This window comes from Acipenser ruthenus, chromosome 48, assembly GCF_902713425.1.
Source record: "Acipenser ruthenus chromosome 48, fAciRut3.2 maternal haplotype, whole genome shotgun sequence".
NCBI lineage: Eukaryota > Metazoa > Chordata > Actinopteri > Acipenseriformes > Acipenseridae > Acipenser > Acipenser ruthenus.
Genome location: NC_081236.1, coordinates 1,364,077 through 1,389,566, shown reverse-complemented (window position 1 = coordinate 1,389,566; position 25,490 = coordinate 1,364,077). Strand labels below are relative to the sequence as shown.

At 44.4% G+C, this 25,490-nt stretch overlaps 1 protein-coding gene and 1 long non-coding RNA gene across 2 annotated transcripts; one reads left to right on the top strand and one right to left on the bottom strand.

Moving 5' to 3' along the window:
- Positions 1 to 1,176: 1,176 nt before the first annotated feature.
- Positions 1,177 to 15,288, bottom strand: LOC131721190 (sentrin-specific protease 3-like). The gene is made up of 11 exons (XM_059014542.1): positions 15,143 to 15,288; positions 12,127 to 12,942; positions 11,031 to 11,231; positions 9,149 to 9,260; positions 8,656 to 8,803; positions 7,474 to 7,521; positions 6,487 to 6,564; positions 5,932 to 6,069; positions 4,630 to 4,713; positions 4,066 to 4,116; positions 1,177 to 1,855 (listed from the first exon to the last, which is right to left on the bottom strand). The coding sequence occupies exons 1-11, from the start codon at positions 15,225 to 15,227 to the stop codon at positions 1,745 to 1,747; spliced, it is 1,872 nt and encodes a 623-aa protein (XP_058870525.1). The 5' UTR covers positions 15,228 to 15,288; the 3' UTR covers positions 1,177 to 1,744.
- Positions 15,289 to 18,188: 2,900 nt separating this feature from the next.
- LOC131721260 (uncharacterized) lies at positions 18,189 to 24,211 on the top strand. Its single transcript, XR_009319915.1, has 3 exons — positions 18,189 to 18,405; positions 23,282 to 23,457; positions 24,195 to 24,211. It is a non-coding gene; the product is annotated as an uncharacterized LOC131721260 (long non-coding RNA).
- Positions 24,212 to 25,490: the final 1,279 nt, after the last annotated feature.

The following is a 25,490-nucleotide window of genomic DNA, read 5'->3' as shown; positions in this document are numbered from 1 at the left end:
TTTGATACATGAAACACCATTTTGAGAACGACACACGTCTGTCCGTTTTCTTTTCTTCAATACAATGTGAAACATTTTACGACAACTATCCATGGCTTCAAATATTTTATTCGGAGTTTCACGATTCCCTAAAACGTAAACCTGGAATTTCACTAGATTTGTTACATAAATTCAGACACACTATAGTAAACTAAAGGCTGTCAAACCGAGTCTTTAACGTCTTAAAAAGGCGGTAAAACACTCAATGAAACCACGACCTGAGGAAACTAAATACAGGTCTGTTTAAAACATCAAATGACCTTTAAAAGTCCAGTTTTTTATATGATAGGGGAGAAATAAAAAGTAGGCGTTTATTAACCACACTATTTTAGGAAGCTGGTCTGTATTTTACTCTCTTTTGGGGGTATATTATTGATTTTATATTTCAATATCTTTTTTTAAGTACAGTGGTTTCTCACACGGAGAGGGGGTGGATGTAGTTCCCCTCCATGCTTTTGTCTTGTGTAGGGATATGTATCTCGTAGCTTATGGTGATGCGGTCCAGCCACGTTACCAATGTACAGGACTATTTTTCAGCCATTTAACTATTCAGTTGTACATATATATAAGCTTAAACAGCCAGCTGGCCATATATCTATCACAGAACTCACTAAAGTGTTTGCAAAAAAATGCATGCCGTTCCCTTTGCTGTGTCCTTAAAAACACATAGCAGACTCTTTTGAATTGTTTAAAATCTCCCAGCATGCTTCATAAAAAAAGGCAACACATTTCTCAACATTTACTCAGAAGCCAGAAAGAAAATAAAATTCTCTAGACAAAAAAAAGGATCGCAGTGTACCCAGATCACGCACCCTCCTGCAACAGCAACGCTGGTTTTCTGTTCCCACAATACAGTGCGCTGCTCATCTCACCAGCACTGCTGCAGGAGGGAGCGTGATCTGGAGACACTGCGATGTGCAGAACATGCTATTGTAATTCTCTTGTGATGTGTGAAGAAGAATCTATTGCTTAGACAACATGGGACAAAGCAATCGGACAGTAATGTGTTTCCTGTACACACTGCAGAGGCTTCTGGGACACAAACAGAGTGTGAACGACCCCTTAAGAGAGACCGGGGTCATTTGAAAATATTTAGTTCTTGAAGGATCTTCGAGTAAGAACGTGCTTGCAAGGTCGGTACATTAGTTGCCTTTTTTTTTTTTCGTTTTCAATTTTTATTAACCCACATGTTTTATATACAAAACACTTTGCAGTTGAACATTATCCAGCAACATTTAAATAAAATGAAAATGACAATAAAAAGTAAAAAAAAACAAAAAAAACGAACAAAAAAAAAAAAAAAGTCCTACCAAGTTAGAATCTAATAATTCCTTCAATAGAGTTCGTGGACAATGCTGCTGTTTCTGCTACTAAAGAGGAGAGAGAGAGAGAGAAAGAGAGAGAGCGAGAGAGCGAGAGCAAGAGAGAGAGAGATAGGAGAGCGAGAGAGAGAGAGAGAGGAGAGAGAGAGAGAGAGAGAGATCATGGTTGTCCCGTTAGATATAAATCCACTGTACAGTTGTGTCACTCTGGGTTTGAATTTAGATGGCCACCTAGCACACAGGCCTGTACCTCTGCCTTCGTTTCTGCATGGCCTCTCTTTACCACAAAGACAAAAAAAGAAGAAAAACAGAAGTCTTGTGTGCGTGTGGTTGGTTGGTTGGTTGGTTGGTTGATGGCAGAGATGCCTGTTGGCCCACTCTCTTCACAGGGTCAGTTTACAATGACACAATTCTTTGTAGATCTGCTTTCTGAGCTTGGGCATATCCTGCTGGGTGAAACCAAAGGGCTCTCCTAACGCCAGACATTTGCAGTACTGAGAGAGAGAGAGAGAGAGAGAGAGAGAGAGAGAGCGAGAGAGAGAGAGAGAGAGAGAGTGAGAGAGAGAGGAGAGAGAGAATCAAAACCAGTTCTGTGCAACACACCTGGGGTCAGTTATACTCACAGCAGAATTGTTTAATTGCACTGCAGTGATTACAATTATAAATACAAAATACCCTAACATGTTTACACTCTGTTTATCCTAAAATAACCAAAGCAATGATCACAGGTACAAATACAGAAATATGATAAAATGCAGTTGAATTACACATTTGTCATTTGATCTGTATTGTATATTCAACCATTTATTTATTTATTTTTTTAAATTTAGTCACTGCCAATTCGTTTTTATTATTTTCTCCCCAATTTGAAATGCCCAATTAGGCTCAGCTCCCCGCTACCACCCCTGCGCTGACTCGGGAGGGGCGAGGATGAACACACGCTGTCCTCCGAAGCGTGTGCCGTCAGCCGCCCGCTTCTTTACACGCTGCAGACCCACCGTGCAGCCGCCTCAGAGCTACAGCGTCGGAGGACAACGCAGCTCTGGGCAGCTTACAGGCAAGCCCGCAGGCACCCGGCCAGACTACAGGGGGTCGCTGGTGCGCGGTGAGCCGAGGACACCCTGGCCGACCTAACCCGCCCTCCCCCCGGGCGACGCTCGGCCAATTGTGTGCCGCCCCCTGGGAGCTCCCGTCCACGGTCGGCTGTGGAATAGCCTGGACTCGAACTTGCGACGTCCAGACTATAGAGGGCATCCTGCACGCTAGCGAGTGCTTTTACTGGATGCGCCAATTTACAGGATGGGTTCGCTACAAAAAAAAAAAAAAAGGTTGAATATACAATCCAGATCGAATGACAAATTAATGCGTAATTCAGCTGCAATTTATCAGGTATCGGGTAGAATCACAATTATACAAGTGTGCCAAGGTTCCACATTGCAACACATTTCAAATTGCACAGTTACAATAGCAACCGACCCCAGAGGTCTGCTGCGCAATCTATACTGTGTGTGACCATGGTAACGGAACGCTGTACTGAGAGAAATGCGTGTTCTTTGCGTGGGCAGGTTCAGAAACGCATTCCTTTAAGATACATGTTCCTGCGTTATCATGCTTTCCTGTCTGAAGCTTTTCTTAAACAGAGCAGCCTTTTTTTGCTCATGTAGGAATCGCAGTGCGACAGAAAAACAATTGAAAAAGAGAATCTGCAGCTCTGGCCAAAAGTTTAGCATCACCCTCTAGAATGAACTCATTTTGCTTCATAAAGTCGAGTGAAACCTGACGATTAATGTTAACATATTGAATTACACACCTCTTTGTAGTTTTCCCCATATACTTAATTTAAAATGCGACATTTCCAAATCTAAACATGAAATACTACTGTACTACTATTATGGCTTCCAGTAGCATTTTGCGAGATCATTTTGCAGTTTCTGTGATTGCATGATGTGAAATAAGCTAGAAATTATGTTACATCCAAACCCTAAAATTCTAGCTGATGCAAAACATTTGATCATAGCTGTAGCTTTAATAAAATGTACTGAAATACACACTACCATAAATTCATAAAATATAAAGATACATAAACCATAGGCCATTTATTACCTGCTTTAATAGGTACTGCTGTTTTAGAAATGATTTGGATATACAGCATTTATAAATGGATGTTTTTCAGCTTTAAATTTAGATGTAAATAATAGTTTTTGCTCGGAAAGAGCCAACTTCCCAACCTATCGAACATTAAAAAATAAACGAACCAAGACTTTACAAAAAAATGACTTTACAACATGAAGGACCTACAGTTTGTAGTTCTAGAAGAAATAAAATTAGATAACGTACAATACAGAAGAATAAATGGATAAATACTCAATACCACGATGCCTGAAGGTTTCAAGTGAACTATAAAATGTTATAAGCAACTGAAATCTGGTTAGGAGGGGAGAATTTTAAAACAGTCCAATTAAGCCAGTTAGTTAAATTAAGGGTTCAGTTAATTGAGAGCTCAGCTGGAACAAAAAAAAAAAAACATAAGAGACTAGGGTCCCGAGGACTGGTTTTGTTGTAAATAAAAAAACAGAATGTGTGTTTCTTTCGAAACTGCACTTCTCAGATCTACAGAGTGAATGGAAGTGCAGGAGAGAGAAGATTTATGATCGAGCAGCACTGCTTTTCACTGGATTGAAAAAAAGCCAAAAAGTTTAGTTACCTGAAGAACGAAGGCGCCGCAGTCGCTGTCATTGTTCTGCCTGGCCACATTCTGCAAGACAAAGAGCCCTCGGGGTGAAGCGCTCGGGAAAGGCTATCCGAGGGTAATGCATGCTTGAAAAAACGGGTTTATTACCCCTTCACGTTCATTATTCATTAGTCATTTAGCAGACGCTTTTATCCAAAGCGACTTACAGAGACTAGGGGGGTGAACTCTGCATGATTAACAACTGCTGCTGCTGCTGCTGCAGAGTCACTTCCAACAGGACCTCATTCCGATGTTAGCTTTGTGATCATCGTTACAAATCAACCCCCATACCCAGTCTGTACGGATGTCGTTTCTGTGATCTACAGCAAGTCAATACATGGTGTGTAGGGTGTCACTTATTTTAAGACATTCTGCACATTTCATGATCCTCAGGATTATAGATTAAGAGATGCCCCACGCAGCATGTATGAACTCAGAGCCGGTTCCAAAATAAATGGGTAATTGAACTGTAATCGATCAATTATCTGGTATCATTACAACTACACCAGTGTGCCGAGGTTCAATACAACGACTCACCATTTTGAAGAATCCCTTCCAGCCGTCGCAGAAATCAGGCTTGTCTTTCTTGAGGGCCTCTGCTTGAAGGTACTTTGCAATGTGCTAGAGAGAGAGAGAGAGAGACAGACAGAGAGAGAGACAGAGAGAGGAGAGAAAGAGAGAGGAGGAGGAGGAAAAGGAGACAGAGAGAGGAGGAAGAGGAGACAGAGAAAAAAGAAATAAAAGAGAAAGAGGAGAGAGAGAAAGAAAGAGAGAGAGAGAATGAATGAATGAGAAATGCTAACTGAAAACCAGTATATAATTCAACAGCTAGCTGCTTGGAACATAAGTTTGGGAATGAGAAAAGGCCATTTGGCCCATCAAGGCTCATCCCTTGTTAGCACACCATTCTCCCCTAACCACAGAGTCTCGTCTTTTTTTAAAATGTTCCCAGTGTTTTAGATCCTACTACATCACATGGTAGGCTATTCCATGCATTTATAACTTAAAAAAAAGTGCTTCCTATCTTCTGTTCTAAACTCTACTCAGCTTCCATTTCTGCCCTTTTCTTTTCTGTGATAAATTTGAAGTCGTGTCTTTGGATAGCTATCTATACCATTTATGATTCTAAAGACTTCAATCAAGTCCCCTCATTCCTCTTTTGTCTAGGCTGAATTCCCATGCAATGTACGCTAGACCCCTGCTCTTATCAAAAAGTCCCCTTTGCTGTTTTCAGACCCTGTAGGGTATGATCACAGCCCCAGAATCCTCCAGTCCTGGGGGGGATCATTGCTGGCCAAGGGTTACTTTCTCTCTCAACCAACAGGCGTTCTGCACCGGAGATCGTGCAGGCCGTCATACGCACACGTCCCACTTGACAATTTTTACATCTCTCTCGAGAACTGCTTATCCAATTGTCATGAATCTTGGCATTGACGTTATTTAGTTATTGCCGATAACAGATTCTGGGGAGATCGGGGGTGCCTGCCTGTCGAAAGGTCACTCTTACATTCTTGCAGCTAGCTGTTGAACCGCTTATCAAATTCCGATGAACATTTCATTTCTTATTCCACATGGTTCTGCGGATGCATTTCCTGGTCATGAACTTCAAAGCTGTGATTTTGAATTTGCAGCTGTGGCAAAATTTAATTAAACTATTTAAAAAAAAAAAAAAAAAAAAGCCATTGGCCAACAATCCAACTCGAGAACAAGCCAATGCAAAACAAGCAGGTTTTTAAATGCAATTGAAAAGACTGGACCGCACCAGCCCTGCTGATGCGACGATGGAAGGTGGCTGTTTGACAGGCTGGCTCCATTAGTGCCAGCGCAGCTCGTGGTTACCTTGGGGCAACGTCTGTTGAGTGTGCGCTGGGAGTCGAAGTAGGTGACGGTGCGTTTGGGCACGTCCACAGACACCAGGGACCAGTGCACCTCCAGGTGAATGGGGATCAGCAGCAGAGACTTCTTGAAGATATCCACCTGGAAAGGTTTGTTCGACAACTCAATGAGTTACAAGTTGCACGTCAATCTTGCAAGACACCTTGTCAGCACAATTCCCCAAGAAGTGGAACATGCTTAACGGGACTAGATTCGAATGCGTCTTTGCTTACACTTCGAAACTAGTCCTGGGAAGCATGTTATTCCACTGTAGGGGCTAGATAAAAAAAAATGTATACCATCTCATCTATCTATCTGCCTAACTTAATGTATAAACTGTTATGCAGAAGCTGGGTGTGGCATTAGCACACAGCATGGTTTATCTGTGGTGTTATCACACAAGCCGGGAGCTGGATGGGATTGTGGGATCATATGACACGCATGGGGATCATCATGAAACAGCGGCTGGGAGAGTCTCTTCAGAAAGCAAACAGTTTTACGGCAAACACAAGCGCTTACGTTTTTCGTCCATCTCTTTACCCCGTCGTAGCCTTTCGTTCTCAGTTTGTCGTAAAAGAAACTGTTGAAGAAGTGAACCTGAAACACAGGGAGAAATCAGACTATAACCCACAGAGATTTCTGAAGATATAAGAGGTAGCAACACTAAAATAAGCTTCTAAAATACAAACGACAAATTTTCATCTAGTCTTTAACCCTGCAATGCCAATTTCTGGATCACATGCTACAGTGCTTAACCACCCCTCTATAGTATAATTTTTTAATTTTTAATACAGTATATAATGGTTTTGCCAGATAGAGGGGGGGGGGGGGAGTGTGTTTTGTACAAGAAACGGAATCTAGTTACATAAATAAAATCAGCTTTTCTCATTTCTCGAATGCTTCTGTGCATCGCAGGGTTAAGAATCGAATCGTTTGTCTTTGAATTGCACAAGCTTGGTTTGCATTGCCACATGTACACCCTAGTACAGCTCTGCATTAAAGCACGTGGTCATTGTTAACCAGATATCTGACATTGCCATGTTTGTTAATATGCTTTACCATACCTCACAATGCTTACCTATGCTTCATCATGCCGTCACTGTGCTGGATTACACTGTGCTGTGTGCTTTCACTGTGCTTCATCACTCTGTGCTGTACTTTCACTGTGCTGGATTACACTGTGCTTCATCACACTGTGCTGTACTTTCACTGTGCTGGATTACACTGTGCTGTGTGCTTTCACTGTGCTTCATCACACTGTGCTGTACTTTCACTGTGCTGTATTACACTGTGCTGTGTGCTTTCACTGTGCTTCATCACACTGTGCTGTGCTTTCACTGTGCTGGGTCACACTGTGCTGTACTTTCACTGTGTTGTGCTGTATTTCACTGTGCTGGGTCACACTGGGCTGTGCTGTATTTCACTGTGCTGGGTCACACTGGGCTGTGCTGGGCCACACTGGGCTGTGCTCTCACTAGGAGAGGCGTGTATAAGGGCTGTTCTCACCTTCTCAGGCACCGTGTCCATTACCAGGTCCCCGTACATGTTCATCACCTGAGGAAACAACACCGCGGATTGAGCTGATCAGAGTCACCAGGAGGGACGTTTCCCAGAAACTGAACATATTACTGAGTTTATTTGAACTGTTTCAGCACTGACTTTGACAGACCATTCTACAGCTATGGCCAAAAGCATTGCCTCACCCAATAGAATTAATTCATTTTGCTTCATAAAGTCGAATGAAACCTGCTGAATAATGTTCCGTTAACATATTGAATCACACACCGCTTTGTAGCTTTCCAGATACCTCTGTGACATTACGAAATCTAACATGAAAATGCTACTGGCTACAGGTGGTCCTTGGAAATCAGTAACGGGTTCTCTGGATGTATGTAAAACTGCACGGCGTGCCACATGCATGTATATATAGGGCAGCAGTGTGGAGTAGTGGTTAGGGCTCTGGACTCTTGACCGGAGGGTCGTGGGTTCAATCCCAGGTGGGGGGGACACTGCTGCTGTACCCTTGAGCAAGGTACTTTACCTAGATTGCTCCAGTAAAAACCCAACTGTATAAATGGGTAATTGTATGTAAAAATAATGTGATATCTTGTAACAATTGTAAGTTGCCCTGGATAAGGGCGTCTGCTAAGAAATAAATAATAATAATAATAATAATAATAATAATAATAATAATAAATACAGCAGCCTGCATTATATATCACAGATTGACGGGGATAACAGCAACAAAAATCACTGAGCTGGAACCAATAGCCTAATATCAAGAAACGAAGGAGCGAGAATAGGTCAGTCAGCCCATCAAAGCTGGATGTTGTCAAGGACAGGGTCTTAAAGGATCCCAGTGATTCAGCATCAACACCACGGCTGGGTAACCCATTCCATCCCCTCCCCGCTTTCTCTGTGAGAAGAAGCGTCTCCTTCCCTCTGTCCTGAGTCTCCACTTTCTCACTGTGTCCCCCGCTCCTGCACTGCTCTTAAAGGGAGTTGACAAACCCTGACCAACACCTTTAAGATTTTAAAGGCTTCAAAATCAACACCCGCCCCCTCCCCCCCTCCCTTATTCTTCTTTCTTCCAGGCTAAATAAATTCAGTCCCCCCCCCCCCCCAACCACTCATTGAAGCCCCGGGATGCAGAGGAGAGGATCCCAGCAGTCTGCCCTCCCTGCTGACCTGGTCGTTGAGCCAGTTCTGCCCGTAGAGCGTGCTCAGGTCGTCCATGGTGAGGACGTGTCGCTTGTAGTTCACCCGGAACCCTCGTACCATCGAATTGCCCAGCATCCGCTGGTAGGACTGCATTAGGTGGTGCACCATCGTCTTCCTGCAGAGAGAGAGAGAGAAGGCGGGGCGCTAAACAGTGAGACACAGGCTTGAGAAACACTCTGTTGCTTCCCTAGACGCCTTCACCATCCTCTCCAGGGACCGCACAGGCTGCATTCAGACTAATAGAGTCTGCATACCCCAAGACTGATTCTAGTGTCTATCGTGCGTGTCCAGTGAACTGCACTAAAAGAAGATTTTATTTATTTATTTTCATGTAGTGCTCAATTATTTTACCGCTACCCAATTTAGAATGTATAATAAAGGTTCACCCCTCCCCTCACCGCAGCGATTTTAAAAAAAAAGCCTTGGTGGCTGTCTGTGTGAATTTGACAGCAGCGTGTACCTGTGGGGGGTGCTGAAGCTCTCCTGAAAAATCTCCTGCAACCTCTCCACCACCTCCTCAGCGTGGACAGGAATCATGCTGCCGTAACACCGCAACATCTCATCCAGGATCCCTGCAGAGACAGAGACAGAAACAGAGAGACAGGGTTACACCAGCACAGCACAGAGACAGAGACAGAGACAGAGACAGAGAGAGAGAGAGAGAGAGAGAGAGAGAGAGAGAGAGAGGTTACACCAGCACAGCACAGAGACAGAGACAGACAGAGGGTTAAACCAGCACAGCACAGAGACAGAGACAGAGAGAGTTACAGCAGAGAGAGAGAGCGAGAGCGAGAGCGAGAGCAAGAGCGAGAGAGTTACACCAGCACAGAGACAGAAACAGAGAGACAGGGTTACACCAGCACAGCACAGAGACAGAGATAGAGAGAGGGTTACACCAGCACAGCACAGAGACAGAGACAGGGTTACACCAGCACAGCACAGAGACAGAGACAGAGACAGAGACAGAGACAGAGAGAGACAGGGTTACACCAGCACAGCACAGAGAGAGAGACAGACAGGGTTACACCAGCACAGCACAGAGACAGAGACAGGGTTACACCAGCACAGCACAGAGACAGACAGAGACAGGGTTACACCAGCACAGCACAGAGAGAGAGAGAGAGAGAGAGAGAGAGAGGGTTAAACCAGCACAGCACAGAGACAGAGAGAGAGAGGGTTACACCAGCACAGCACAGAGACAGAGACAGAGAGAGGGTTACACCAGCACAGCACAGAGACAGAGACAGACAGGGTTACACCAGCACAGCACAGAGACAGAGACAGAGACAGAGAGAGAGAGAGACAGGGTTAAACCAGCACAGCACAGAGACAGAGACAGACAGGGTTACACCAGCACAGCACAGAGACAGAGAGAGAGAGGGTTACACCAGCACAGCACAGAGACAGAGACAGAGACAGAGAGAGGGTTACACCAGCACAGCACAGAGACAGAGACAGAGAGAGGGTTACACCAGCACAGCACAGAGACAGAGACAGACAGGGTTAACCAGCACAGCACAGAGACAGAGAGAGGGTTACACCAGCACAGCACAGAGACAGAGACAGGGTTACACCAGCACAGCACAGAGACAGAGACAGGGTTACACCAGCACAGCACAGAGACAAAGACAGACAGGGTTACACCAGCACAGCACAGAGACAGAGACAGACAGGGTTACACTAGCAGAGCACAGAGACAAAGACAGACAGGGTTACACCAGCAGAGCACAGAGACAGAGACAGACAGGGTTACACCAGCAGAGCACAGAGACAGAGACAGACAGGGTTACACCAGCAGAGCACAGAGACAGAGACAGACAGGGTTACACCAGCAGAGCACAGAGACAGAGACAGACAGGGTTACACCAGCAGAGCACAGAGACAGAGACAGACAGGGTTACACCAGCACAGCACAGAGACAGAGTCAGACAGGGTTACACCAGCAGAGCACAGAGACAGAGACAGGGTTACACCAGCACAGCACAGAGACAGAGACAGAGACAGGGTTACACCAGCACAGCACAGAGACAAAGACAGGGTTACACCAGCACAGCACAGAGACAGAGACAGACAGGGTTACACCAGCACAGCACAGAGACAGAGACAGACAGGGTTACACCAGCACAGCACAGAGACAAAGACAGGGTTACACCAGCACAGCACAGCACAGAGACAGAGACAGGGTTACACCAGCACAGCACAGCACAGAGACAGAGACAGGGTTACACCAGCACAGCACAGAGACAGAGACAGACAGGGTTACACCAGCACAGCACAGAGACAGTGCAATGCAGGGTAGTGTATTGTAATGTAATCAAGGGCAGCGAATCCCCAGACAGTACCTTGCACACAGGTGACATGCTCCTCCGTGAGGCTGCCTGCTACTTTCTCTTTCCCCGGGGAGCTCTCTCGTGTCTGGGGGGGCTCCTGTGGATCTTGGGGTCCCTGTCCTTGCGCAGCTTCGCTGATGCTGAACACCTGGCTGATCTGGATCCCGCCCAGTTCAGGGGACTGGCTGAGCGATGGGTCTGGGAATCCATTCACTGCACCGGGGAGAGAGAGGGAGAGAGATTACAATAAGACTGGGTGCAGCAGCAGGGCTAGTGTGAGCTTGTAACCCTGCTCAAACTCCTGGCTCCTGATCATTTCAATATTAATAATAATAACAGACTTCATTGAGGGGGGTTCTGAACCCCAGGACTGGGTGCAGCAGCAGCAGCAGCAGCAGGGCTAGTGTGAGTTTGTAACCCTGCTCAAACTCCTGGCTCCTGATCATTTCAATATTAATAATAATAACAGACTTCATTGAGGGGGGTTCTGAACCCCAGGACTGGGTGCAGCAGCAGCAGCAGCAGCAGCAGGGCTAGTGTGAGTTTGTAACCCTGCTCAAACTCCTGGCTCCTGATCATTTCAATATTAATAATAACAGACTTCATTGAGGGGAGCTCTGAACCCCAGGACTGGGTGCAGCAGCAGCAGCAGCAGCAGCAGGGCTAGTGTGAGTTTGTAACCCTGCTCAAACTCCTGGCTCCTGATCATTTCAATATTAATAATAATAACAGACTTCATTGAGGGGAGCTCTGAACCCCAGGACTGGGTGCTGCAGCAGCAGCAGGGCTAGTGTGAGTTTGTAACCCTGCTCAAACTCCTGGCTCCTGATCATTTCAATATTAATAATAATAACAGACTTCACTGAGGGGAGCTCTGAACCCCAGGACTGGGTGCAGCAGCAGCAGCAGCAGGGCTAGTGTGAGTTTCAAGCCCTAGATTTTGAAATCCTATTTATCCGTTTCCCGTCACAACACAAGTTTGGTACTGAAGTCCCGACTCGCTTTCTGCCATAAAAATACATCATTAACAATAAAAACGAGAACATTATGCTTGCAAGAGTGTGGAAAAAAAACACCACAAAAAACGATTACACAACACAGCCCTCACCTGGATGTGCGTCTTCCCCAGAGCTCTGCTCCCCCTGCGGCCCCCTGCCCACACCGACACAGCCCCCCTGCAGCTCCTCAAAGGGCGGGTAGAGAGACAGAGTGGCCTCCGGGGACAGGAGAGAGCCCAGGAGGGGCTGTGTGGAGGATGAGGAGGAGGGGAGGGCAGTGGCGGCCCCATTCAGGAGCTCAGAGTCCCAGCTGGTGCAGCCGCCTCCCTCCTCCGTCCCTCGGTACCGCTTGAAGGCCGGGCCTGGCTCGCCGGAGGAAGAGCCGGGGGACAGGCTGTGGAAGAGGCGCCCCCTCTTGGGTCTCCTGCGCCTCATCACCGGCCTCCTCTTCCACCTGCGCAGGTGGCTGCGGGAGTATAGAAGCAAGCTGAACCCTCGCCTTCTCTGCCTCAGCCTGGCCTTCCTGGGAGAAGGGAGGAGGAGGCCATTGGGCAAGGCAGAGGCAGAGGGTCTGTCCTGTTCAAACTCCAACTGGGAGCTGGCCTCCTCAACCCAACTGCCCTCGCTCTCCTGGTCTCCCTCCACCTCCTCCTCCTCCTCCTCCTCCTCCTCGTAGACTCTCTCCAGCAGCGCCCGCACCTCGCTGGGAGGCGCCCTCTTTCCTGACGGGGAGCCCCAACAGCTCCTGAGCTCTGTCCTCAGTCTCTCTCTCCTGCCTCCAGCCCCGCTGTGTTTGAGGTGCCGCGGGGTGCCCTCACGGGGCAGGCTGTCCCCCCCAGCTCCCAGCTCCGGCCTCCAACGGTTTCGCACCAACGCAGCGCCGCAGTCTCGCATCGTCCCTGACAGCGGTGTGACCACGCCTCTGCCTGCAGCGGGCGAGAGAGAGAGAGAGAGAATCAGACTGATTCAAAGTAATTACAGTCAGCGACAGTCCAATGAAGTTTATCCATTTAGCACTGCTACACAGGTCTCAGATGCACAGTGTAAGCCTTTTATGCAGGATGACCTCACATGGGGACAGACAAAAAAACAGTCTTTATATGGGGCAGTGTTGCCAGGTCATTGAACAGTTTTCATGTTAGCAATATTGTTTGGGATACAGTACCAGCATTAGTATTTCAATAAAGGAATCACATTGTAATCCGGTTGCTGGCCTGGTATGAATGTTGATTTGTCCTGTCAGAGCTTCCATACAAATTTGTTGATAGTGATGTGTGGATGAGCTGTACTGGGGCTTGTAGTTTTTATCAAATTTATACTAGGTATAATTTCTTATGAAAGCTTTTGATTGTTTTTTGATGCACAGGCCTATGTGTTAATAATAATAATAATAATAATAAGCTTGTTTTCAGTTAAAAATAAATTAGGCTATTTTTGAAGTGACTTTGGGCTATAAACCCAGTAGAAATCCTGCAACCCTGATATGGGGACATATGGAAGACAAATGGAAAACATTTTATCATTATTATTAATTAGTCATTTTAGGCGACGCATTTATCCAAGGGGACTTAGACAAGGGGGTGAACTGTGCATCAACAACTGCTGAAGAGTCACTTACAATAGGACCTCGGTTTTAAATCATTTTTCAACTGAAAATATATTTGTGTCCAAAACTACCGACAATGAAGATACAAAAAGATATCTAAATAGGAATTGACAAATGAAGGATAAACTGTCAAGTCAAAATGACAATAAATTGGAAAAAGCCACTTTCATATGAAATTTTAAAAAAATGACCCAGCTGCATGCGGCATGGTGGATTTTAAAGTATGTACAAAAATATATTTTTTACTTAACCTCATTTGAGGACAAGCTACTTAGTGTTGTTTGGAGCGTTTTTAACTGGCATCGTCAACCTATGATTTTAGATCTCTCTAACTATAGTGTTATGATAACTTACTCTAACTTTGTCAGAGCTGGTCTAAATGTAATTCTAATTATGTGTTTATTTAGCAGACGCCTTTATCCAAGGCGACTTAGAGAGACTAGGGTGTGTGAACTATGCATCAGCTGCAGAGTCACTTACAATTACATCTCACCCGAAAGACGGAGCACAAGGAGGTTAAGTGACGGTTTGAACCGGGGTCCTCCTGGTTACAAGCCATTTTCTTTAACCACTGGACCACACAGCCTCATAAAATAAACATAATTGTGTTCTGATTTTTCATTTGCTACCGAATGGGTTAAATGGGGCAAAACTCGATAAGCGGGATAGCGTGCACCGTGTCTTTTTATTCTGATAAAGGATTAAAACAAAAAACACACGGTTTCCTGCTTTTTATACAGGGAAATGACTTGGACAGGGGTGTCAAGGAACAAGGTTTTGAGGAAATGGCACATATGCAAAACGTAATTCGTTTTCATTTCAGGTATACATTACTCCGGTATTTACACAACAATAGCGTCTGGGTATCCAACTAACAAGTCAAAACACGCCACTCAGGAAAATTAACGTGACAAAAGTCAAGTGATAAAACACATTTAAAAAAAAAAATACACCAACTGTGCCGTCCCAAATACCGCAGTCCCAGCTTGCGCCGTTTTAGCACTTTCTTTTACAATTGGAGCCCATTGTTGATAACGCACAGAAACAATCGATGTTTTTTTATTTTTTTAATTTATTTTAAGATGTGTTAACCTTGTTTGTGTGTGTGTGTTTCCAAAAGTATGTACTGTGTGTTAAAAAAAAAATTAAAAAAAGAGACGACGCACTACATACAAGTAAAATACTACACGGCATAAATAATAATACGTTTAACGAATGTGGAAAAAAATAATAAAAAAAAACATGCGACGTTGGACATCGTTATTTTGAAACCGGCGGTCGGCTCACTTCGTTTTTCTACGCAGGGCTAAGAAACACACCCGGCGGTTATTTCATTCGTGTGTTTTTTTTGGCGAGAGCGTGTTTTCGTGCTCAGTATTGTTTTGTTTTTTTTGTTCCACGGGCCCCGAGTGGGCTATGCTGACAATGTGCAGAGTAAAGCCCGCAGCGCTGGCCTGCACACGCCGGGTTATGTTTTGCGCACCCCCGGGAGTCGAGAGGAGACCCCGGGTTTTACTCACCGCTCGGTCCGGACCACTGCAATGCCTTGATTTGTATTTCTTTTTGTTTAAATAAAAAAAGCTTCTTTAAATCCGCCTCATTCATTGAACTCTGGCGCCTTCTTACTGCGAACTAGGCCTCTTCCGTCGCGCGTCCTTATCACGTCACGACAGGGAGGAGGAGGAGGAGGAGGAGGGGGGGGGGGGGGGGGGGGGGGGAGTGAAGCCCCCTCCTTTTTTTGTTATACATACACGCAGTCAGGAAAGATTTATTGATTGATTGAGTGATTGATTTACTTATTTATTTATTTCATGTATTTCTTTCTTTCGAGATGTATGTATTTTTTATTTATTTATGAATCATGTTGGGGGTTGGGGGTGGGGGTTGGGGTTGGGGTTGGGGTTGGGGTTTTGGTTGGGGGGTGAGATTGGGGTTGGGGATAGGGTTGATGTGTTAGAAGAGTGCTGTGTGTAGTCACTGTGAGTAAACCTGCAGAACTGCTATCCCCTGTATACCCTGCTATACCCTGCTGTACCCCTCTGTGCCCTGTTATACCCTGCTATACCCTGCTGTACCCTGCTATACCCTGCTGTACCCTGCTGTGCCCTGTTATACCCTGCTGTACCCTGCTATACCCTGCTGTACCCTGATGTACCCTGCTATACCCTGCTGTGCCCTGTTATACCCTGCTGTACCCTGCTATACCCTGCTGTACCCTGATATACCCTGCTGTATCCCGCTGTACCCTGCTGTGCCCTGTTATACCCTGCTGTACCCTTCTATACCCTGCTGTACCCTGATATACCCTGCTGTACCCTGCTGTGCCCTGTTATACCCTGCTATACCCTGCTGTACCCTGCTATACCCTGCTGTACCCTGCTGTGCCCTGTTATACCCTGCTGTACCCTGCTATACCCTGCTGTACCCTGCTGTGCCCTGTTATACCCTGCTATACCCTGCTGTACCCTGCTGTACCCTGCTGTGCCCTGTTATACCCTGCTGTACCCTGCTGTACCCTGCTGTGCCCTGCTATACCCTGCTGTACCCTGCTATACCCTGCTGTGCCGTTATACCCTGCTATACCCTGCTATACCCTGCTGTACCCTGCTGTGCCCTGCTGCAGCCCTTAATTAAAACAGTGTGTCCAGTTTATAAACATCCTGTGGCTCTTTGAAGTTAAACAAACTTTCACCCCAAAATATCCTGATTCTAAAATACTGTAGACCATTAAATATACACCTGACCCTGCAATAAGACTGATTTAGTTATCGACTTTTTGAGATTCATTCGAAGTGCCACAAGCACTTTGTTACACCCACAGAAATGGTATAAACGGCACAGAAACACACCGACATGAAGCAGGGAAACACGTGTACTGTGTACTTTGCATTGCATATGACGACAGCATGCGGGTGTGTGGAAATGATCAGAACACACAGACTGATCAACACTGTACCTTTTCAACTAATGTGCAATGCACACCTGCTACCAGGAGAGGGCACTTGTTCTGAAAGAAAACTAAAGTTTCTATGCTAAATTATTATTATTTATTTCTTAGCAGACACCCTTATCCAGGGCGACTTACAATTCTTACAAGATATCACATTATTTTTTACATACATTTACCCATTTATACAGTTGGGTTTTTAGTGGAGCAATCTAGGTAAAGTACCTTGCTCAAGGGCACAGCAGCAGTATCCCCCACCTGGGATTGAACCCACGACCCTCCGGTCAAGAGTCCAGAGCCCCTAACCACTTCTCCACACTGCTGCCCAAATTGTACTGAATTTGCTGTCTGTACTGAGGATCCGAGAGCCAGCTAATTCAGTACAGTCTAGTGTAGAGAACTCAGTGCTGTACTGGGGATCTGAGAGCCAGCTAATTCAATACAGTCTAGTATAGAGAACTCAGTGCTGTACTGGGGATCTGAGAGCCAGCTAATTCAATACAGTCTAGTATAGAGAACTCAGTGCTGTACTGGGGATCTGAGAGCCAGCTAATTCAATACAGTCTAGTATAGAGAACTCCGTGCTGTACTGTAGATCTGAGAGCCAGCTAATTCAATACACTCTAGTATAGAGAACTCAGTGCTGTACTGGGGATCTGAGAGCCAGCTAATTCAATACAGTCTAGTATAGAGAACTCAGTGCTGTACTGGGGATCTGAGAGCCAGCTAATTCAATACAGTCTAGTATAGAGAACTCAGTGCTGTACTGGGGATCTGACAGCCAGCTAATTCAATACAGTCTAGTGAGTAGGGCGGGTTTGATAATTTAGCCCCAGGTAAGCTCTCTGGTGTTAAACTTTCAAAACAGTTCAGCATCAATTTTCAAAACTATTTGCAGCCCTGTTTTTACTAAATCTGAGACACACAAGGTGACAGACGTCAAAGAAGTCATTCTTTACAAAAAACGTAAACAGATTCCATTGTCAGTCAAGCAAGCTTCCAGGCTGCTAGGAACTGCAAACGAAAACAAGTCTAACCAGTTCTCACTGGGGCAGGCAGAGACAGAGAGGGGAGGAGCACACTGAATATTGCAAACACTGCTGGGAGAGTCCCTTAGAAATGTTTACCACGATATCGCTGCAGGTGCTTTTCCCTATTTCCCATAGTTTACCCTGATTTGCCATGTTTTTTAATATGCTTTACCTCCATACCTCGCTATTCTTTACAATGCTTGCCTCTGCTTTACCATCAGCGTTATTGAAAACACTTTGAAAAACATAGGAGTTAATTAAAGACTGGAGTCAACACTTGATCCTAATCCTTGTAATGATGAAGGCTTTATACACTAACATCCACATAATAATCTCTAAAAACATCTGTGGATTTTCTCTAGTGGTAAGGGGATACTATTAACTGTAACACAGGAAGTGAAACCATGGTAATTGCTTCAGGTATTTCAAATTTCAACTGACACACAGACTCAGTATTTGTACATGAAGGCTAGAGCAGAGAGGGGGAGGGTTAAAGAGAGAGAGAGAGACAGGATTAGCTACCTGAAGGAAGGGAGGGAGGAGGGAGGAGGGAGGAGGGAATGAAAACCAAAGGTGAAGGAGAGAGAGAGGAGACCAGGAAGACAAACTGAGAAAAAGGAGACAAAGTTTTTTTTTTTAAAAGCTGAGAGTTGCTGCCTGGTTCTTATTTCTTTCTTCCTCTGAAGAACCAGACTAATATACATTTAAATATATATTTTTTTGTTTGTTTCCCATCTACTTTTGTATCTACTTTTTAAGGAAGGACCCGTTTTCACCCCTGAATTGCTGTTTCTTTGGGTTCCAGGTAAGTTGTTTGGGGTTTTGTTTGTGTCGTTAGGATTGTGTGGCTGTACCGAGCACAGTGGACAGTATGTGCTGGAGGGGCACTTTTCATACTGCATGAAAGCTAATCATTTCAAATCTAAGACCATGTGCCTGCCTTTATAAAAGTTTCCCATAGTAAAAGCACAGAACAGTGCAATAAAACACAGAGAGGTCTGGTAAAGCATAGGGAAGCATTGTAAAGCACAGAGAGGTCTGGTAAAGCATAGGGAAGCATTGTAAAGCACAGAGAGGTCTGGTAAAGCATAGGGAAGCATTGTAAAACACAGAGAGGTCTGGTAAAGCATAGGGAAGCATTGTAAAGCACAGGGAAGCATTGTAAAGCACAGAGAGGTATGGTAAAGCATAGGGAAGCATTGTAAAGCACAGAGAGGTCTGGTAAAGCATAGGGAGGCATTGTAAAACACAGAGAGGTCTGGTAAAGCATAGGGAAGCATTGTAAAGCACAGAGAGGTCTGGTAAAGCATAGGGAGGCATTGTAAAGCACAGAGAGGTTTGGTAAAGCATAGGGAGGCATTATAAAGCACAGAGTGGTATGGTAAAGCATTTTAAAAACACACATGCTTTCACTGTGCTTTATTACACTTTGCTATGCTTTTACTGTGGGAAACCTTTCTAAGGGTTAGTTTGCCTTGATCAGTCCTAATAAGCTGGATTGTATTAGATCATTCTTCTTTGCCCGCGGAAACTTCGAGGATTAGCTAAGGTGGTTGATGCATCTCCAATGACGTCAAACTGTTTGAAACACCCAGCCATCTCTTATCAGGGTATGATCAAATCCAGCCTCAAGCGTCTTTCAAGTCTGACCTTTATCAGAGCTGCAGGTCACCTGCACGTCTCTGTTGCTGTGAGTCCAGCATTCAGGTTCATTACAAACTAGACTGTCCAGCTTCTTTGCTTTAAGCTTAGACATCGTGCAGGCGATCTTGTGTATCACGCTCCACTCATTTGTGCATGTACAGCTCTTGGCAAATGTTTTGCATCAGCCTATAGAATGAGCTCATTTTGCTTCATATAGTCGAATTAAACCTTCTGAATAATGTTAAACATATTGAATTATTTGTAGTTCACGAAAAACTGACAAAAATTGAAAAATGTGACATTTCCAAATCTAACATGAAATACTACTGTTATGGATACAGACAGACAGACAGACAGATATGGGCAGCAGTGTGGAGTAGTGGTTAGGGCTCTGGACTCTTGACCGGAGGGTCATGGGTTCAATCCCAGGTGGGGGACACTGCTGCTGTACCCTTGAGCAAGGTACTTTACCTAGATTGCTCCAGTAAAAACCCAGCTGTATAAATGGGTAACTGTATGTAAAAATAATGTGATATCTTGGAACAATTGTAAGTCACCCTGGAGAAGGGCATCTGCTAAGAAATAAATAAATAATAATAATAATAATAATAATCTGGAGAAGGGCTTCCCGGATTGTCAGACTCGGTGATTTTCACAGTGGAAAAGCTGCTTCAGACTGAGTTACGGGATTGACATTGTAATTAACAAAGACAATTACTGGCATATGAACAGAATTTACATCTTCCTGTCAGTAATAATTTTGATTTGCAAGAACCACACCCACATACAGTTATTGTTATACCACATGAAAACTGAGCTCATATACTGAGCCGTTAATGACTGTATGATTTATAATGACGTTGGCAATTATGGAATTAACTAAACAGACATGTTCACAGCAGTACTCCCAGCCTGTGCAATTGCTTCCTTGTTCAAATGTACCTTTGTTCTTTAGTGTGAACCATCTATATAATTCCTATCTAGTGTACCCATTTAAATTTACAGTTAGTTCCCACAGTTTACCGTGGCTTGGTTTTATGCTTCGCCATGCCTCTCTGTGCTTTACCATGCTTCCGCTATGACAAACCTTTAAAAGAGTTAGTTTACTATGGTTTGCTTTTTAATATGCTTTACCGGACCTCTCTGTGCTTTACAATGCTTCCCTATGCTTTACCAGACCTCTCTGTGCTTTACAATGCTTCCCTATGCTTTACCAGACCTCTCTGTGCTTTACAATGCTTCCCTATGCTTTACCATACCTCTCTGTGCTTTACAATGCTTCCCTATGCTTTACCAGACCTCTCAGTGCTTTACAATGCTTCCCTATGCTTCACCATACCTCTCTGCACTTTACAATGCTTCCCTATGCTTTACCAGACCTCTCTGTGCTTTACAATGCTTCCCTATGCTTTACCAGACCTCTCTGTGCTTTACAATGCTTCCCTATGCTTTACCAGACCTCTCTGTGCTTTACAATGCTTCCCTATGCTTTATTACACTTTGCTGTGCTTTTACTATGGGAAACTCTTCTAAGGCTCATTGCAATTAATGTTTATAAGTCTGTGCTAAGGTGCTTTCGTCTGAGTTCAGGAGCTGCTCTTCAGTGCTAGATGCCTGCCACAGACACATGTAACAGAGGCTAACGCACTAATTGGCGGTACGATGTCTTCAAAAACAAAGAATGTAAAACAATTCAAATATAAAAAAAATCAATACGTTTATACAATGTATTGCACATTGTTCATTTATTAATACACATAGTGTCGCACAACACCGGCTCTTTGGGTTAAGACGCTTGCTTGCGGTGCGCAGGGTCGCTGGTTCCATCTCTCCGCCCCTGTTACACATTTAAAAATGACCGCGTTTTTATTGCGAAGGGTTTGGATATACGTCAGTACTTATGTTATTTTGGGTTCATTGTATATCGTTCTTTCTAGCCATTAAATAAACACATTTTCACCAGCTTGTATTTATTTTGGTGTAGGGCGTATTGACTTTACACGTCTATAATACTTCACCTCACCCAAGACAAGCATTCTGAAACCAGTCAGGAGCTGGACCGCTGATTTATTGGTTAAGAAAAAAACAAAACAAAAAATAAACAGTACAGCGCCAAACATCAAACACGGGCTTTTAATATCTCATGATGCATGATGATGACACACGGACTGATGAAGTTCTTTGCCAGCAAAGTAGGGAACCACATTACATTTCCATTGAAAAATTCACAACACAACAGCTGTATTTTTATTTAATAATAATTATTATTATTATTATTATTATTTTAGCAGACGCTTTTATCCAAGGCGACTCACAGAGACATTGATTGATACATGACGCATCCGTTTGCGGTTAACAAAATTAGGGCAGGCCTAAGTTAGCATATCGTTAAGGAGAACATGTAACTACAGGTAGAAACGCTTCAAAACAAAGAGGCTGTCCTCAGACAAAGGACAATGGCACGTAATGAGATCCATTTTCAAAATTCCCAGCTTACATAATCTTGTACTTTGCTTTTGTCTGTGAAATATTGTTTTGCTTTTTTCGCAGTTCCTCCCTTCCTTCGAATTTTGTTTTGGTTTTTTTTTAATCTCACGTCTCAGAAACCTCGCCTCTCGTTCAGAGTTTTGGTGTTAGTCAGACTCGGTGTATCACAGCTGGAGAGATGCTTTTTAGCCCGGGGGGGAGCAGGTTACCGGCAGTTTGTGACAAACCCGACAGGAGAGGACACCATTTAAGAGATGATTAATAATTATTATAAACCCGTTGTGGAGAAAGTCACTGCTATTTCCCAGCAGATCTCATGAGCAGTGCCAAAGTTTTATTAATTTATATTATCTACACTAATAATGAGATCCCGGTGCGGAGCGGATAGTAAGCCAAAAGTTTTGCATCCCCCTATAGAATGAACTCATTTTGCTTCATAAAGTGGAATGAAACCTGCTGAATAATGTTACCTTGTTAACATATTAAATTACCACCAAATCCTACACTTATATTTTACGTCGTTAAATTTTTTTTTAATCCGGTCCATCCCCATAGGGCAGCAGTGTGGAGTAGTGGTTAGGGCTCTGGACTCTTGACCGGAGGGTCGTGGGTTCAATCCCAGGTGGGGGACACCGCTGCTGTACCCTTGAGCAAGGTACTTTACCTAGATTGCTCCAGTAAAAACCCAGCTGTATAAATGGGTAATTGTATGTAAAACTAATGTGATATCTTGTAACAATTGTAAGTCGGCGTGGATAAGGGCGTCTGCTAAGAAAATAAATAACAATAATAATAATAATAATAATAATAATATGAGCTCGCCCTGTATGAAAATGAGAGACTACGTGACTCTGCAGCAGTTGTTGATGAAGCATACTTAACTCTCCTTAAGGCGCTTTGGATAAAAGCGTCTGCTGAATGACTCATTAATAACAATTTCTCAATCTGCACTGTTAATATAAATCACGGTCTTTTTTTTCCTCATACCGATCGCTCTCATTTTGAATGTTACTGATACAGAAAAATAAGCTGAAAGGGTACACAAAGGTTGCAAAGGGTTTTCTAACGCTGGAGGTCATACCGTTGATGTGATTAATCGCGTTGTCGTCTTCGGTTACGTAAACCAAACATCCCATGTGTGATAATAGGTTGCTATTGGCTACCACTGTGACATCATAATAGACATTCCAACTGACATGCGCTAAGGGAATGAAAAGGGGAAGAAGTTTTAAAAAAATGTTGTTGAGAATATCCGATTTCTGTCTGTCTGTCTGTCTGTCCATGCATCTGTCCCTGTGTTTGCCACACTTTTGCATATAACCAGAACTTATCAAATTCTGATGAAGCATTTCATTTTTTTTATCCCCATTAAAGGTACAATAAATAAGCTACACAATTCAATTAATTTCTCACCCACTTTTATTAATTAAAAAAAGCAGTACAATGATTTTCAACCCCTACTCTCTCCCTCCCTCCCTCCTTTATCCCCCCTCTCCACTCCTCCCTCTCCTCTCCCTCTCCTCTCCTCTCCTCTCCCTCTCTTCTCTCAGGGCTGGTTCTGTCATGCTTCGTGACCAGTCCACTGATTGGTTGCTCCAGCTCCTCTCCGAGGTGCATCTGGAGCAGTTTTTCCCTCGAATCCGCGACGAGCTCAACGTGACCCGGCTGGCGCACTTTGACTATGTGGAGCCGGCGGACCTGGAGAACATTGGGATCGGGCGGCCAGGTAAGTCTTGCCAGGGATTACTGGGGTTACAGAACAGCGGAGCTTCAAACACACCCCTAACCTCAACCCCAACCCCAACCACAACCCCAAACTCAATCCCAACCCCTAACCTCAACCCCAACCCCAACCCCATCCCCAAACCCCAACCCCAACCCCAACCCCCAACCTCAAACCCAACCCCAACCCCAACCCCAACCCCAACCTCAACCCCAACCCCAACCCCCAACCTCAAACCCAACCCCAAACCCAACCCAACCCCAGCCCCACCCCAACCCCCAACCCCAACCCCAACCTCAACCCCAACCCCAACCCCAACCCCAACCCCAACCCCCAACCTCAAACCCAACCCCAACCCCCAACCTCAAACCCAACCCCAACCCCAACCCCAACCCCAACCTCAACCCCAACCCCAACCCCCAACCTCAAACCCAACCCCAACCCAACCCCAGCCCCAACTCCAACCCCCAACCCCAACCCCAACCTCAACCCCAACCCCAACCCCCAACCTCAAACCCAACCCCAACCCCAACCCCCAACCTCAAACCCAACCCCAACCCCCAACCTCAAACCCAACCCCAACTCCAATAACAACCCCAACCCCAATAACAACCCTATCCCCAACCCCAATAACAACCCTATCCCCAACCCCCAACCCAACCTCCAACTCCCAACCCCAACCCTATCCCTGTCTCCCCTTCAATGGAGTGCTAACCAAGGCTTTGTAATGCGTTCCCCAGGTCAGAAGAGACTATGGAGGCGATTAAGAGACATAAAGCAATGCTGAAACCCAAGTCCTGGCTAGCAAAGGTAAGAGAGAGAGAGAGAGAACATCAAGCACAGACCAGTCAAACAGGTCTCAGATGTGCAGTTTTGAAAGAAACACACGTTTTAGAAAACGTGTATTATTATTTTAATATCTGGTACTAATCAAATGACATAAATACAGCTCGCGTTCAAAATTTTTTCAAAAGGAAAAATGAATTCCGTATTTAGCGGGTTAGTGAGCAGCGTCCAAGAATGATCCAAGCGTAAACGTTTCTGATCTCACATATGAATGCATGATGGTTTTGGAATGCTGCGGTTTTTAATGATGTAAAATACAATCTATAGCATATAAATGCACTTTTTAAAACATTTACAAATAGCTGCAATAGAAATTCTAAGCAGTTTTAGCTCACAAGCAGAAAAGTCTTACAAAGCAGATACCAGACATTCTCAAATGCAGTCGCACCCTGTGCTTATTGCACCATCATTCAAGGTAACAGCTTAAAGACAAGCATGTAGTAAACTTGAACTAGTTATTACTGAAACAAAAAACAAACACGTTTCATTCAACCCCCTGCTTTAGTATTTAGAGTGTCCTCCTTTAGCATTGATTACAGCTCTCAGTCGTCGATGATCTTTCTTAACCAGTATGTTCCATCTTGTTGGTGAAATCTGGGTCCATTCTGTATGCATACTCCCTTCAGCTCAGACAGATTGGATACACAATGCTTTCTTTCAGATCAGTCCAAAGCATTTCTATTGGATTGAGATTTTTTCATCTAGAATTCCAGCGTTGACTTAGCTGTATGCTTTGGGTCGTTGCTGTGTTGGAAGATAAACTGTGAGCTTAAGAGCAGGTGGCATCCTTGTACCATGTAGAATGTGTTGATACAGGGCTGCATTCGTTTGATCTTCAATCACATGGAAGTCTCCAGTCCCTAAACTATTGAAACACCCCCATATCATGATCAAACCATCTCTATGTTTAACTGTACAGTTCTGGCCAAAAGTTTTGCATCACCACCCTATAGAATGAACTCATTTTGCTTGATAAAGTCAAACGAAACCTGCTGAATAATGTTAACATATTGAATTAAACACCGTTTTGTAGTTTTTCCATATATTGAATGAAAAACTGTCAAGAATGTCACATTTCAAAATCTAACATGAATACTACTATTATGGCTTCCGGTAGACTTTTTTTTTCATTTTGTAGTTTCTAAATTATGTTCATATATGCCCATGTCATTAAATTGAAGTTTATTTCA